The sequence below is a fragment of the Cinclus cinclus genome, chromosome 2 (genome assembly GCF_963662255.1).
Source record: "Cinclus cinclus chromosome 2, bCinCin1.1, whole genome shotgun sequence".
NCBI classification, from domain to species: domain Eukaryota; kingdom Metazoa; phylum Chordata; class Aves; order Passeriformes; family Cinclidae; genus Cinclus; species Cinclus cinclus.
Window position 1 is genome coordinate 30,080,992 of NC_085047.1, and position 13,535 is coordinate 30,094,526.

General features: G+C 53.7%; 1 protein-coding gene across 1 annotated transcript; it reads right to left on the reverse strand.

Annotated features, from left to right (window-relative positions):
- Nucleotides 1-1,517: 1,517 nt before the first annotated feature.
- On the reverse strand, nucleotides 1,518-3,124 carry PIANP (PILR alpha associated neural protein). Its single transcript, XM_062513422.1, has 5 exons — nucleotides 3,108-3,124; nucleotides 2,378-2,967; nucleotides 2,153-2,234; nucleotides 1,690-1,917; nucleotides 1,518-1,539 (listed from the first exon to the last, which is right to left on the reverse strand). Exons 1-5 carry the CDS (start codon nucleotides 3,122-3,124, stop codon nucleotides 1,518-1,520), a joined length of 939 nt encoding a protein of 312 aa, XP_062369406.1.
- Between the last annotated feature and the right edge of the window lie 10,411 nt (nucleotides 3,125-13,535).

Here is a 13,535-nt window from a genome sequence, read left to right on the forward strand (position 1 = left end):
TTGTCCATAAAAGCTAAGAGGAACTATGGTCATTAAGCTGAAATTTGCCATCTCACACTTCCTCAAAGTGACACCCGTGGGTCCATGCCTAGGAAGAGGTGGAGATGCACGGATCTTGCTCACAAAAACAAGTGACAGTGTGGCTGCCAGCCCCACAGACTACCACAGCCCCAAAGGACATGCGCAGGCAACCAATTTGGACAGATACCTGTGCCATTGCTTTCAGTTTCTGACCAGCTGGGGAACTGGATGAAGCTTCATTTGGGAGCCCAGATACCCCTCTCTCATGCCCTTGGTGAGCACTGCCTTGTGGGTTTCCAGTCACCTTGCACTCCAGGAGAGGCCTACCAGCAGTATTTGGCAACCCTTCCAGTGTTGCCAAGGTCAATTCTAAACTGCTCTTGATCATCCCAGGCAGAGAGTCCTGTCTGCTGCCTTGTTGCCTGTGCCAGGAATATCTGAAAGCAAATCTCTTCCCAAGCCCAGCAAAATTCAAATTCCTTGTGCCCAGCAATGTGTATTCCACACTTTAGCTGTGTACAGGACTGGCTAAATAACGTGGTGAATAGAGGGCTTCACCTTGGATTTTCTGGAAAGCATCATCATAGATTGGTGTTACTTAGAAAAACCTTGCTGAAGGAGGCTGAAGGGGTGGAGAGGGACAGCAAGGAGGCTTTCAACAGATCAAAACATTTGGAAAGCTAAAGGAATCTTTTCCAACTTTAACTGGCAAGAGAAGTGGCATGGGGGTGGGAACTGAGGGGAAAAAACTGTGGACGGAGAGAGGAAGAAAGATACAAGCTGAAGAGAAAAAACCCAAAGGAGTGTTAGGTAGAAAGAAACTGGAAAGATGTGAATATCTTCCATCTAGGGGGAAGATAATGTTTCCTTCAAGGAAATGGGTTGTTGAGAGGGCCCAGGTGCTCTGTGAGCCTCTTCTGCCCAAGCTTCACCCACCCTTGGGACTCTCAGGTGGGCCAAGGTCTCAGGAACAGACGAAGTTGCCACTATCCGAGTCACCTGGCAGGCAATCCTGCAGCCACTGAACTCCAGATGTTCACTGCAAAGCACACGACACAGGAAGGGACACACGGAGGGTGAGGGCCCACAGGGACAGGGGTACGCCTTTCCACCTTGCCTACCCCCGATGTCAGGCATGCACTGGTGAGAGAGTCATGGAGATCCAAGTGTGTCTGTGTAAGTATGCTAGAAGAGGGTCTGGGGAGGTCAAGATTTCACACCACCACCAGCTGTCTTCCCTCCCACCATTCTGCTCTCTTATCACCCTGTCCTGTGTGGGCAGGGCGGGTCCCCAACTTTGCCCCAGCAGGAGGCTAAGGAGGCCCAGCTTGTCCATTTGCCCAGGCACTTCCCAGTGTGGTTAGTTAATAATGGTGGTGGTGGGCCGTGGCACAAGGAGGTTGTTTTTTTTCCTGGAGTAGCAGAGGCAGCGAGAGTCCACGCTCGCCAGCTGTGACAGGAGGGTGGGGGAGCCAGCTCAGCCTCTCCCAGGAGCTTCACAGGTTCACCAGTGGGATTCTGGGGGAAAGAGGGAATTGGAAATTAATTAGCACTTACACTGCCCCGACCCACTGCTCCTGCTAGCCAACGTCACCTTTGCCCTGCTTCAGTGTGCCCATTCCCCTGTCCCCTGCCAGCCCCTCCTGCCCCAGCTCACTGGCCACTCACCGGTTAAGCTGGAAGGCTGCATTCTTCCCGTGGCCACCCAGTTTTGCCGCACCCTCCTGGCCCTGCCTGGCCTCCTCTGCCTCAGGTGTGGGGGTCAGGGGGTCGCCGTAGGGCCCGAGGATGCTGACGGTGGTGGGGGAGAGGTCTGTGAGGGGCTGCTGGCTCTCTTGCTGCCTCCCACTGCTCTGCTGCCCCGAGTGACGCCGGCGTTTCTGATTTCGGTCCCAGCTGTGGAGACAGTAAGGGGTGAGGTAAAGAGACAAGCTCCAGCCTTTGCTATCAGAGAGGTTTGTGGGATGGACCTCACTACACTCAGCATTAAAGCCCAGCGTGGCTAAATGTCAAACCCTGCAAGGGACTGCAGCACCAGATCTGCACCCCTCGGACAAATGGGTTCCAAGCCCACAGCCCTCCTGTAGACGCCAGCCCAGTGAGAGCCTCCATTGGCCCAAACCCCACTTACCAGAACTTGAATATGATTCCAGTGGCAACCAGGACAATGATTATGGAGATGGTGATGGTGACGTACAGCTGGGGGTCCACACCTGTGAGACAAAGGAGTGGGGGCTGTGATGGCCACTCCCTCCGGTCCCCAGAGAGCAGCAGGACAAGGGGAGGTTCCTGATGAGTTTTGCAGGAGCTGCTCCTGCAGGGGACCGGGGGTGAAAGAAGCAAAGGGCAGATTTACCTTCCCCCCGGGGCCCGAACAAGAAGGGCCTCAGGGTGGCCGGGGTCTCACGCAGGTTGAGCCCCGCGTTGTGCAGGAGCGAGTGGGAGTTGGGCTGCGCCGTCGCCATCCCGTGCGGCGAGACAAAGGTGTATCCCAGCGGTGGGAAGCCTGGGTTGGCTGAGTTTGTGTCCCCTCCATCCTCATCCGACACCGTGGGACCCCACACGATGGCCCAGGGGTACTGGGAGGAGGGCATGCCATCCTCGAACCCAGAGGGGGTGGCGGGCCGAGCGCCCGTGGCCTGGCGCCTCAGCCGCACCACGTGCCGCAGCTCTGCTCCCCGCGCGGGCAGGGCACGCTGCCGCGGCAGGGCCGAGCGGGAATCCGAGCGGGAATCCGAGCGGGAATCCCGCTCCGGCTGCGAGGTCCTTTCCCAGATGCAAATGGACCGTGGGGCCGAGGGGCTCCGGCGGGTGCAAAGAGGCCGAGGGGCTGCTGGGCCCCGAGAGCGAAGAGACCATGTGCCAGGAGGAGGGACGGCCAAGACGACCAGGAGGAGATGCCACAGCTGCAGGGAGTGGATGCGGGAGAGGAGCGGAGGCATCCTGCTGCGGGTTGGGGGGAAAAAGAAGAGACCCTGATCTAAATGTTCCTCCTGTCGAAAGGCCAAGCAGCCAGGAGCAGCCCACCACCCACACTCCTGTTTTCTTCCCGCCTCACCTTCCAGTGTGGGAAGCTGTGAACCTACCAGGCACTAGGCTCCATCTCAGATGCACCAGTGTCTTTGCTCAGTCAGGATCTTGTCTCATCTTCTTCACTAGGAACCAAAAGGGAGGGGGGTCAGTGTCCCTCCCGGCTCTTTCCTTGCAGGCAGTGCGTGCCACCCCAGGTGAGCTCCTGGCCCCGGCAGGCAGGACAAGGGGAGTCCATGCACACACACACACACACCCTCTCCTTCTCCCATGCCCCGCATGCACGGAGGTGCATCATTCCCCCGGATGCCAAGTCCACGCAGAAACACATGCATTAGCATATGCTCACAAAAGCAAGGAGCGATCTCTGGAGCACACGTGCCCAGGCACATGCGCAGCTTCCCCAGGGACTCTCCTGTCTGAGGGCCGAGAGGGGGATTCAGCATCTTTGTTTGCTTATCGCTGGAACAAGTTGGAATCTTAATTCCTGTGTTTATTTATAGTGTGGAGTGTGTAATCCATTTATTAGAAAAGAGCCTCTTCATTGTGTGCCAGAGCAAGGGAGCGAGAGGGGAAGCATGAGAGTGGTAAACCAAGACGACTGAGAAAGAGTGAATCAGCGAGAAAAAGTCCAGACTCACTAAAGAATTTAAGAGAAAAAATATGCCTATCAAATATTTAGTATTTACTTTCCTCTTAGCTAACATGAAATTACCTTCCCACACTCCTTGCCTTAATGTCCTCTCTGCACTGTCCCATCCTTCCCTTTCTCCCCTATTCCTCCGTTTTCTCTTCCACCTCCCACGGCTGAGCAACAAAAGCACGGAGCGAGGTCAGGTCTGCTCGGTCGGATTTCTGCCCTGGACGCTCAGCACGCTCCGGCATCAGCCCTGTGGCAGCCTGGCTGCCCTTTGTGCTGCCCGCCCCTTCCCTCGGCTGGGCACAGCGCCGTGCTGGCCCTTCCTCGGTGAGCTCTCATGTGCTTGACCCCGGATCCTCTCCGCAACCGCACGCGCAGGACAAAAAAAAAAGAAAAAAAAAAAGAAAAAAAAAAAAAAGGGAAAAAAAAGTCATGCGAGATGTTGTTCAGCCTGCTCCTTCATCGTGAAGGGGAAAGCATGAATGCCGACAACCCACCGTCATGCCCTCCTGTGGCTGCTGGGATGGAGAAATAGGGATTCTTGGCTGAGGGTGTCAATGCAGAGGCCAAGCCTGCCCCTCCAGCCCTGAGCCAGCTGTGCTGCACCTCCCGGCTTCCAAGGGATGACAGCCATCGGCCCCTGCTCACCCCATGCCCTGAACAAAAACTGCAGCCCCTCCTGCGTGGGAGGCTTCCTCTTCCTAAGGGAAGAGCCCAGGGCTGGATGTGATGTACACCTGAGAAGAGGGGCCAGGAGGAAGGGCACCCAAGACTAAGTAGCTGTCTAGCTCCCGCTGCATTAACCGGGTATATTTTTAGTTCCCTTCTGTTAAATATTTAAACAAAGTTCACAGAAAAAAAAAAGAAAGCATTGTTGGCTAATGTGCCCTGCCCCTCCCTCCGGGGCAAGATCAGTCTCTGGAGGGATCCTGAGATGAAGATGAGGAGAAAAGAGCAGCTATTCTCAGCATTTCTTTGTTCTTTGCTCCTGAACCTCTAAGCCTTGGAGGGGACTCAGTATTAAAATGCAGCTCTGCAGAGAGGCAACAGAATGGAGCAAGTTTCTTCTGAAGCCAGATACTGGCGAGATCTTGGCCATCTGGATTATGATCACGATGCCGTAGAAGATCACGTCTGGCAACACAAATCCATGGTAAAATTTATTTTGGACTTTGAAAGGGAGGGAATTCCAAGCATGGAGGACCTCCTTGTGTGAATCCCCAGGCTAGAGGGCACACAAGCTGCGGGAGAGGTTTCAAGGTGGCTCGGAGTGCCTGGGGCCATGTCTGGGACTGACCACAGGACAGCAGTTCCCTGGGATGAAGAGCCTGCTCTGCTTGTGGCACAGCACTCTCAGTCACAGCTCAAGTCTTCGGGGGCTGGGGGCTGTTTTGCATCGGGAAGCAGGAGATGTGGGGCTCGACAGTGCCATCCCAGCTGGGGCAACTTTCTCCAGGTGCAGGTAGTGTGGTATAGTAGTGGTACATATGCAACATCTAGCACTCCTCCTAACAACAATGGCTCTACCCTCAGAAATGTGCCTGGGGGTAGGAATGCTGGGGTCACTGCGCTCTCCTTGCTTGTTGGAAGATCTCATAATGAAGACATCTCTGCTCTTCTAAGCTGAGATTGTGAGCTCCAGTCATGACACCCCAGTCTATGGACTTCCAGGGTTGAAAAACTGGGAATAAGAAACCCCATAGAGCCAGATCCTGCATGGCTTTCACACACGGTTGTCTAAATTTTAGCCCTATGGAGCAGATAACATATGGAATGAGCTGACAGAGGTGAGCCCCAGCACGGACAACCTCATGCACACATGATGCTGAGGAGGGGACAGCCCATACATGAGGGTGGAAGCTTCAGTCTGGAGACACTGCTGTGCATGGATTCTGCTGCCTAGAGTGAAGAGCTGGTGATTCCTGATGCCCCCACCCCCAAAAGTGGCTCCAGAGGAGTGCAGGAATCATGCAAAGTTGGTTGGTCAGTTGATGCAAAGTTGTCAACACGTTCTGGTTTGTTAATGAGATCGTGCGCAAAGACTGAGAGTGTGTCCTGCACTGGCACACCCAGGACTGATTGTGGATGAGCTGGGAGCAGGAGAGAGGTGTCTCCCATGGCATGGAAGGTGTGGAAGCAAAGGAGGGTTTCAGGTGAAAATGCCAGGCAGCGCAGGCTGGATTCCACCGTGCTTGGAGCATTTATGTTTGAAATGATGTCCCTGTGGATTATTGACTAAACAGCAGACAAAGCATGTCTGGGGCACTCTGCGGTCAGCCACCGGCAGCAGGATTGTGTCCTGGGCACAGACCCTGCTGTGTTGGAGGGTAAGAGTAACACATGCCCTTCGTTCAGCTCTGGATGCAGCTCCCAGTGTGCAGCTCCTGAAATAAACTGGTAGACCTTCAGAGCAGAGGAGGGGATGCTCTTACTACCTGGGAGTATAAATCCCACCCTATACCATTCAAGAAGCCTTTGTGTGCCAGAGCAGAGAGACTGGATTTCTGCACCAGTACCTCATGGCAAGGCTCTTGCTTTCATACGTGTTTCCCAGGTCTAATGGCAATAAAACTGGACAGGACTACTCCCAGAGCCTGAACAAGAAACCTGTATACTTTCACTCTAGGTACAGAGCCTTCATCTCAGCGTTCTGGTCCTGTGATGCACAGATGACAGAGTGTGAATGACAAAGCTATTTACCCAGGGCACTTCATTGAGCTCAGTTTGTGAATCTTCATGCTTGAAAGCAGTAAGGATTACACTTTACTTTGCTATTGCTAATGGACCCCAACATCACTCCAGACTGGGGCTAATCTGTTAGGAGCTGCTCTCATGCATTTGCAGGATGGAAGCATGAATCCTGCTGCTGTTCCCCACACCCATCTATGCTTCCTCCCTCTTTGTAAGTCTCCTGCAGCATGGACCTGCCGCTGCTGGGACATGAGAGAGCAGATCTCAGTATCCATGCCCCAAGGCATACACATCAGTTCACCAAGAGGGGCTGGGAATTTACATGCTACCTAATGGCTAGGAGCAAAGCCTGCTGCACTCCTGCTCAGAACAGGGAGCTCTGACTAAACCCTGAATGTGACACCTGAGCTCTGGAGTTCAGATACTCCTGTGCCCCTGGAAAGCCCTAGGATTCACTCACGATAACTCCTTCTCCGTGTTCAGGATTCTTGTATATCTTAATGCCATAGATAAATCCTATCCAAATAAAAAAAGGCAACACAGGAATAAAAGAACCAAGGTGCCAGCCGTGTGCTGTAGCTCCCTCACATCAAGTGCAATCTGTAACCTTCTGTTACAAAATGCTGAAGTTTGACAAATTCAAATGAGGAACAATACTATTAATAAAGAGGGTCACACACTAGCACAATTCACCTAGGCAGGTGGTGTGTTCCCTACTGCCTGCAGCCTCTGCTTGGCTGTATTCCTAAAAAAGATGCTACAGTTCGATCAGAAGTTATGGGCTTGGTGCAGGAAATTAAATTGGTGAAATTCTCTGGCCTGTGCTCTGCTGTAGGTCAGTCTCGATGATCAAAATGGTCCCTCTGGCCTTAAAATCTGAGAATCTCGCAGCTTTCTCAATGCCTAGCTGAGATCAGCTCTGACTGGAGAGCAGTTGAATGAAGCCAAGCGCACACAAGCCGTGTTAGTCAGGAGCGGGTAGAGGCTCCTTCCATCCGGGGATGGGAAAAGAGTTGCACCCGATTCTGTCTGGCTCAGCTGGCAGATGATGATCTATCTGTATTTTTGTAACATCTAGAGCTTGACTGCTGTGATACTGTGCCTCTAGGAATGAAGCTGTCTGCTCTCAGAGTGCTCCAGCTAGTTCAGATTGCAGCAGTCTGTTTGCTCGGCGACTCAAGCTGCCGGGAATGTATCGCCGTGCCCCTCTGCGCCCCACATCGCCTCGCCTCGCCTTTGAGCACAGAGTCCGGTGCAAGGTCTCCAAACCAGCATTCAAAGCCCAGCATGGGACAAGCCCCAGTGACCTAAGCAATCAATCACCTCTCCTTATGCAGCGATGACCTCACATGACGGATATATTCCACTGGAACAATGAAATTGCCAACCAGTTTGGGGAGAGGGGGAAGGGATGGAAGAAGGGTAAAGAGGCTCATGACCCTGAAAAATGGAACATTCACAAGAGCTGGGCCAAGATTATGAAACTTACTGCTGGCTGAAATAACGCTCACCATTAGCAACCCCGCAGCACTGAGAGCTTCATGCAAATCCTTGCTTCGCCCAGCTCCCCCACTGCAACAATTCCACTCGAAATAGTGATAAAAAAATCAAAACAGACCTGAGGAGGACCCAGCCCTCCTTACAGAGAAGGAATGCTTGGTTGGCTGTCATTTTTTAATCTCCCAGCCAGCACTAAGGGTTATGGTGACAGCTACTGATATGAGATTGTGATGTGGGACCACGGAACATAGCAGCTATCTCCAAGCACTGAGCAGAGTGAGTTCAGGCACTGGCAGTAAGACCCTCCCCCCTTCCCCCCACTGTGTGATGGCCTGGGCACACCACACCTGTATTTTTCTCAGTAGCCATGAACACCCCGGAGTTCAGGGTCCAAGAGGCAGAGATGCAGTCATTACTGGTTTGGCAGCAGGAAGCATGAACCCCGGTGTTGGTGAAAAGGGTTTATGCATATTCCCTGCTGTGTTTGGCTGGGTGGGGACAGGGGAAGGGACGAATCCCAGAGCAGATGACCCAGGGAGACAATTCTGCTGCACTCGGAGGAGTTTTGGCAGCTGGGACTGTGAATCTGAATGCTGGTACCCTGGGGTGGAGATGCCAAGCCCATCCAAGGAAAGAGTTCCTGCTCTGCATGGGGCTGGGGGCAGCACCTCCCAGAGCTGGCTGAATTTGGGGGCTGGTAGTTGGAATGCAGTGGCTCACGTCAGGCTGCTCTACCTGGTGTCTGAGGCTGAGAGGGTTGGTGGCAGCACCCAGGAGGATCCAGCAGGATCCCGGAGGGGTTGACACTGCTCGCCCTGAGTCAGTGCAGGTCCTGCAGCGTTCAGTGGTTTGCTGATAGGAATTCCCGTGCCAGGGTGAGCACTTATGGGCTGGTTATGGCAATCCTAGGCTGGGGCAGAATGCGGGGCTAGAAGGGTGATGCTGCATTTGGACGTTTTCATAGCAAAGGAAAGGGCGTGTGAAGCCCATCAATGGTCCTCTGAGCTTAAGTCTCCCTGCATTTGGGAACTGTGAGTGTGGCCCCATTCCAAGCAGCACTCTAGGATGCCGGTCCCCTGCCATCTAGTGCCTGCCTGCAATACATGTCATGAGTCTGACAATCTTCTGCCTCCCAGTTTCCTACTGTTCCCGGGCATCCAAGTGCTTCAAGTGCTGAGTCTCCACATCTGAATTGCTCTCTTTTGCATGGTGCACCCTTGGCCAGGCAGGAGGTGGGATTGACCCCTCTGTTTCCTTTCTCCAGCTGCGCCAGTTTGGCTGAAGTCGCCTTCCTCAGCGCAGGCTCCAGTGCTCCAGCACAACAGGTCTGTGATGGAGCCCGGAGCTGGAGGGTAAGAGGCAGCGATCCCTCGGCTGTGCCCTCTCCCTCCCGGCCCCTCAGGCATCTCCTACCCTCGACTAAAAGAGGAGGAAAAGGAGGGGGGAAGAAGGAGACAGCCGGCTAGAAGGAGACAGAGCACCCAGATCGGGAAAGGGAAAAGAAAAAGGGGGAGAAAGGACACAGGGAAGGAGACGGGGAGAGATGACTTGGAGACGGGCACGCAGCCCCCCTCCCCCCCGCCCCTGCAGCCCCGTCCCCACTCTGTCCCCCAATCCCGGGCCGAGAGGATGAACTTACCTTGCGGGGAGACGAGTGGGGCGCAGCCGGGGCGGCGGAGCAGAAGGCTGGGGGAGCACAGCTGCTGCTGCCCGTGCCTCTCATGGCCAGGACGAAGGAAGGAGAGGAGGAGGAGGAGGAGGAGGAAGAGGAGGAGGAGGAGGAGGAGGAGGAGGAGGAGGAAGGTTTGCTGAGGCAGAGCCTTGGCTGAGGGAGAGGGAGCGAGAGATGCCTTGAAATAAACAGCTGCCGAGGACTGGTCCAGCCCCTCTTTCTCTCTCTCTGTCTCTGTCTCTCTCGCTCGCTGCCTCCCGTTAACCCCATGGCTGCTGGCACGGGCGCGCCCGGCACCGTGGCCCCCGCTGCAGCCCGCGGGGGGCGCCGGGGCAGCCGGGCGAGAGCAGCGGCCGGGCTGGGGCAGCGCGTCCCCCCGGCCCGGAGCCCCCTGCCCCGGCGGCCGGGCGCGAAGGCTCCTCCCGCTCCCTGCCCGCCCGCGCCGCGCTCCCGCAGCCCCGCGCCCGCCGGACCTGCCCCCCGCCGCCTCCCGCCGCTGCCCGCACGGCTCGGCTCCGCTCGGCTCCGCTCCGCTCGGCTCCGCTCCCCCGTCTCGTCGGTTATTTCGGGATCTTCACAGGAAGCGATTAGGTTGCCATGGAGAGAGGTGTCTCCAAGGGACCCGTCGCTCCAGCTCGCTCCGGCGAATGCCACCCCCGGACCGGTCCGTCCTTGGGGGCGGAGGCCCCCCGGGATCCCCCTCCCCCGGGCCGCCCGCCGGGGCTCATCCCCGCCGCCACTCGCCTTTCCGCCCCGCAGCAGTGCCCTCGGGGAGATGCCACCCCTCGGTCCCGCCCCTCGACCCCCGTCCCCGCATCCATCATCACCGGGTTTCGGGCCCCCGGGCCCCCGTGGCCGCCGCGATACCGGGCGGGGGGCGGCGGAGCGGCGGCCCCGGCGAGGCGCACCCCCGGTGGGGCAAGCGGCGGGGTTCGGTCGAGCCTCATGGGCAGAGCCCGTGGGACACATGGGTGAGGTAGGAGCGATGGGGAAGCGGCGGGGGGAGGAGGGGGATCCGTCCAAGGTGTGTTTTACCCGTTGAGGGATCACCCAGGTCTTTTGAGTGTGTCCCCAAGCGCGTTTCTGCCAGGGATCGATGGGATGCGTCTGGAAATGGTGGGGATGTGACAGCAAAATTAAAGAAAGAAGCTGATGTGCCTTTGAGGGGCCGAGTGTTTCACAGGGAACATCTCCCTCCACCATCAAGAACCAAACAGAAAGCACAGACCAAATCAGAAGGGAGCAGCTGAGCAACCAACGGGAGAGAGAAGAAAGTCAATGACAGAGAGAGAGTTTCCACTCCAGGGCCTGAAATATGAGGAAGCAAGAAAGTAATTTCCTCAGATCCTCAAAAACAATCAAACTTTTCATCATAAAGCAATGAGGAAAGACTGTGACTGACCCTGGGAAAAAAAATATGCCAGAAAGAAATAGTAGAGACAGCGCTGATCTGTAAAGCAACCTGCCACTGCATCAGGGATGCGTGCAGGTGACAAATGGACACACAGTACCAAGCATGACAGGATGGCCAGAACAGGTCATGCCAACTTTGGACAGATACCTGAAGGGTCTGAGTCTGTTCTTCACCAGGCCTTCTCTAAGCTCCTGTGCTCATGAACCAGGCTGTTCTGAGCTTTCCAGTGCTAGGATATTTCAGTCTTGTGTGTGAATTTGTGAGCATGTTTAGGAGAGTCAACAGGTTTTTCACATGCTTGGGAATGATGTCGGTGCGTGTTTGGAGGATTAGCGCAGGGATGGGGTTGTGTTAAGGCTTGCTGTCACCAGGAGGTCGTGGTGTGGGAGGAGGACAGTGCGGGCAGCAGTGTCACAGCTGAGGTTTGTGTGAGATGCTGCACCACTGTGTGTCACCAGGCACACACATGCCAGACCCCCCAGCTTTTGTCCCTTTCATGTACATGGGGCTTTATGTCAGAGACTATCCTGGCTCCTGTCACACTCCAGCCTTTTCATCTCTAGGTCTCACAGGACTTGTACAAATCATCTGCACAAATCTTGCTCAGTGATTCCTCACACTCTCATCCCAAGAAAGCCCCTGTACAGACATGGTGGAGCAGCACAAGTCAGCGTTCAGCTTGTCTCGCTCCCTGCAATTCTTTTCCTGCTTTCTCACCTGGGAATAGCAGAGGGTAGAAAGCTCTGGAAGGGGCTACATCAGGCACACAGGCTCTCTCTGACCTTTTCAAATCCTGACGAATGTGTTTAGTATAATTGGGAAGCACAAAACACAGGGAGAAATTTCAACCAGAGAAAGGTCAACTAAAGGGTGAAAATCCAAATGACGCAAACACTGAAAATCCCCCTGAAGAGTAAAACTACAGAAGGCAGCAAAAGGAGTCAGAAATATGAGAGAGGACAAGGAGCAGAATTTTTTAGGGACCAAGGAAGCCTTGGTAGATGTGGTGGGGGGAGTCAGAAAGGCCGTCTAGATGATGGGAACAGAGAGCTCAAGGGCTGATGTCACTTGTACCTCACTCTTACGTGATATAAATGGAATGGCCTGTTTGGTTTCCTTTTCAAAGGAAAGCTAATGTAAAATTACATGGAAATTTGAGGGGAGAGATGGAATCAGGTGTTAACTGGCTGTTATTTCTGTCTGGCAGTGATCATGTACAGATCATTTACACCCAGGAGTCCTGAGCCCAGGCAGGCCACTGCTGCTGGCTTTACTGTTGTTTCCTAAGGGAAGAGAGACCCATGTTGTAGCTTTGCTACCCGCAGAATCTTGTCTATCTGTCTGTCTGTGTGTTAGTTGCCATGGATTTGACAAAATGACCAGATTCTAAAAGGTAAATAAGCTCCAACAAATTGTATGAAAACCAACAGCCTGACAGAGGAAAGAAATGCTTCCAGTGCCTGTGCTGGAATACAGCCTGTAGCCGTGCTGCTGGGCAAAGCCCCACCAGTCAGAGCAGTCCATCCAGCAGGCCAAAAGAATTAAGCAGAAAATATTGGGAAAGCTGTGTTATTTCAGAAACAACAACAACAACAAGCTATGAGCTAGGTAAAAAAAGCTGTGTAATGTTAGAGAGTGGTGGGGGAGCCCAGCGATATAGACTGTAGAAGAAATTGCCCCTCACAGATGTGGCAAGCTGTGGAAAGGGTGCCATCAAGAGACCCCAGCTGAAGGTGTGCTGGTGGAAAGTACGGAACATACAGGAAAAAAGTCCACAGAGAACCCAGTTTCCTCTGCCTTATTGCTCACCAAACAAGGGGTTAATAAGTTTTGGAATATCAGAGACATCCCAGAAGACTGGAAGAGAACTGTGCCCTGTGAATATTTGTAAAGAGCAAACAGAAGACCTTAAAAATTCTAGGCAAAGCAACAAAGAGCTGATATGAGATTCTCCAGTTAATGCCAATCAGCCTGGTTTGGAGGAAACTGATCTTTCTGCATAAACTTGTTTTGTTCTTGTCAGTCTTTGATGTGACTACAGTTTTGTTTGGGAAAGGTGATGGCTTAGATCTATCCAGGCTTCTGGAAGTGTTAATTTCCCAAAGCATGCTGATAAGAAAAAAAAAAAGTGTTATGCAACATTAACAGAGCAGGAGGTTAAGTGAGCTGGTTAACTCCATTTAATGCCCTGTAAACACAAAGGAGGTCATCCCTGGAAGCCCACCATTGAGTGGCAGTGTTTCTTACGTGGATGCCCAGGAATGAGTCCCGGGTCAGGTATGACTCACCATTTTATTCTGTGCTTGGTGAACAGATATAGTTCATCCTGACACAATTTACTGAGGGCACAAATATTGTTAGAGTGTTAAAAATAATGAGGATAGGACCAGGACAGAGTGACCTGCCCCTTTCAGTAGGGTGGTCATTATCATAAAATTTCTTATAAGACTGTTGAGAGCAAATTATACAGCCATGAACAGGAAAAAAAAATGCCCATATCTACAGGAGACAACTTCCAGTCCCAAAAAGAAGTGTTGTAAAAAAGATGTGAGGATTATAACAGGCAG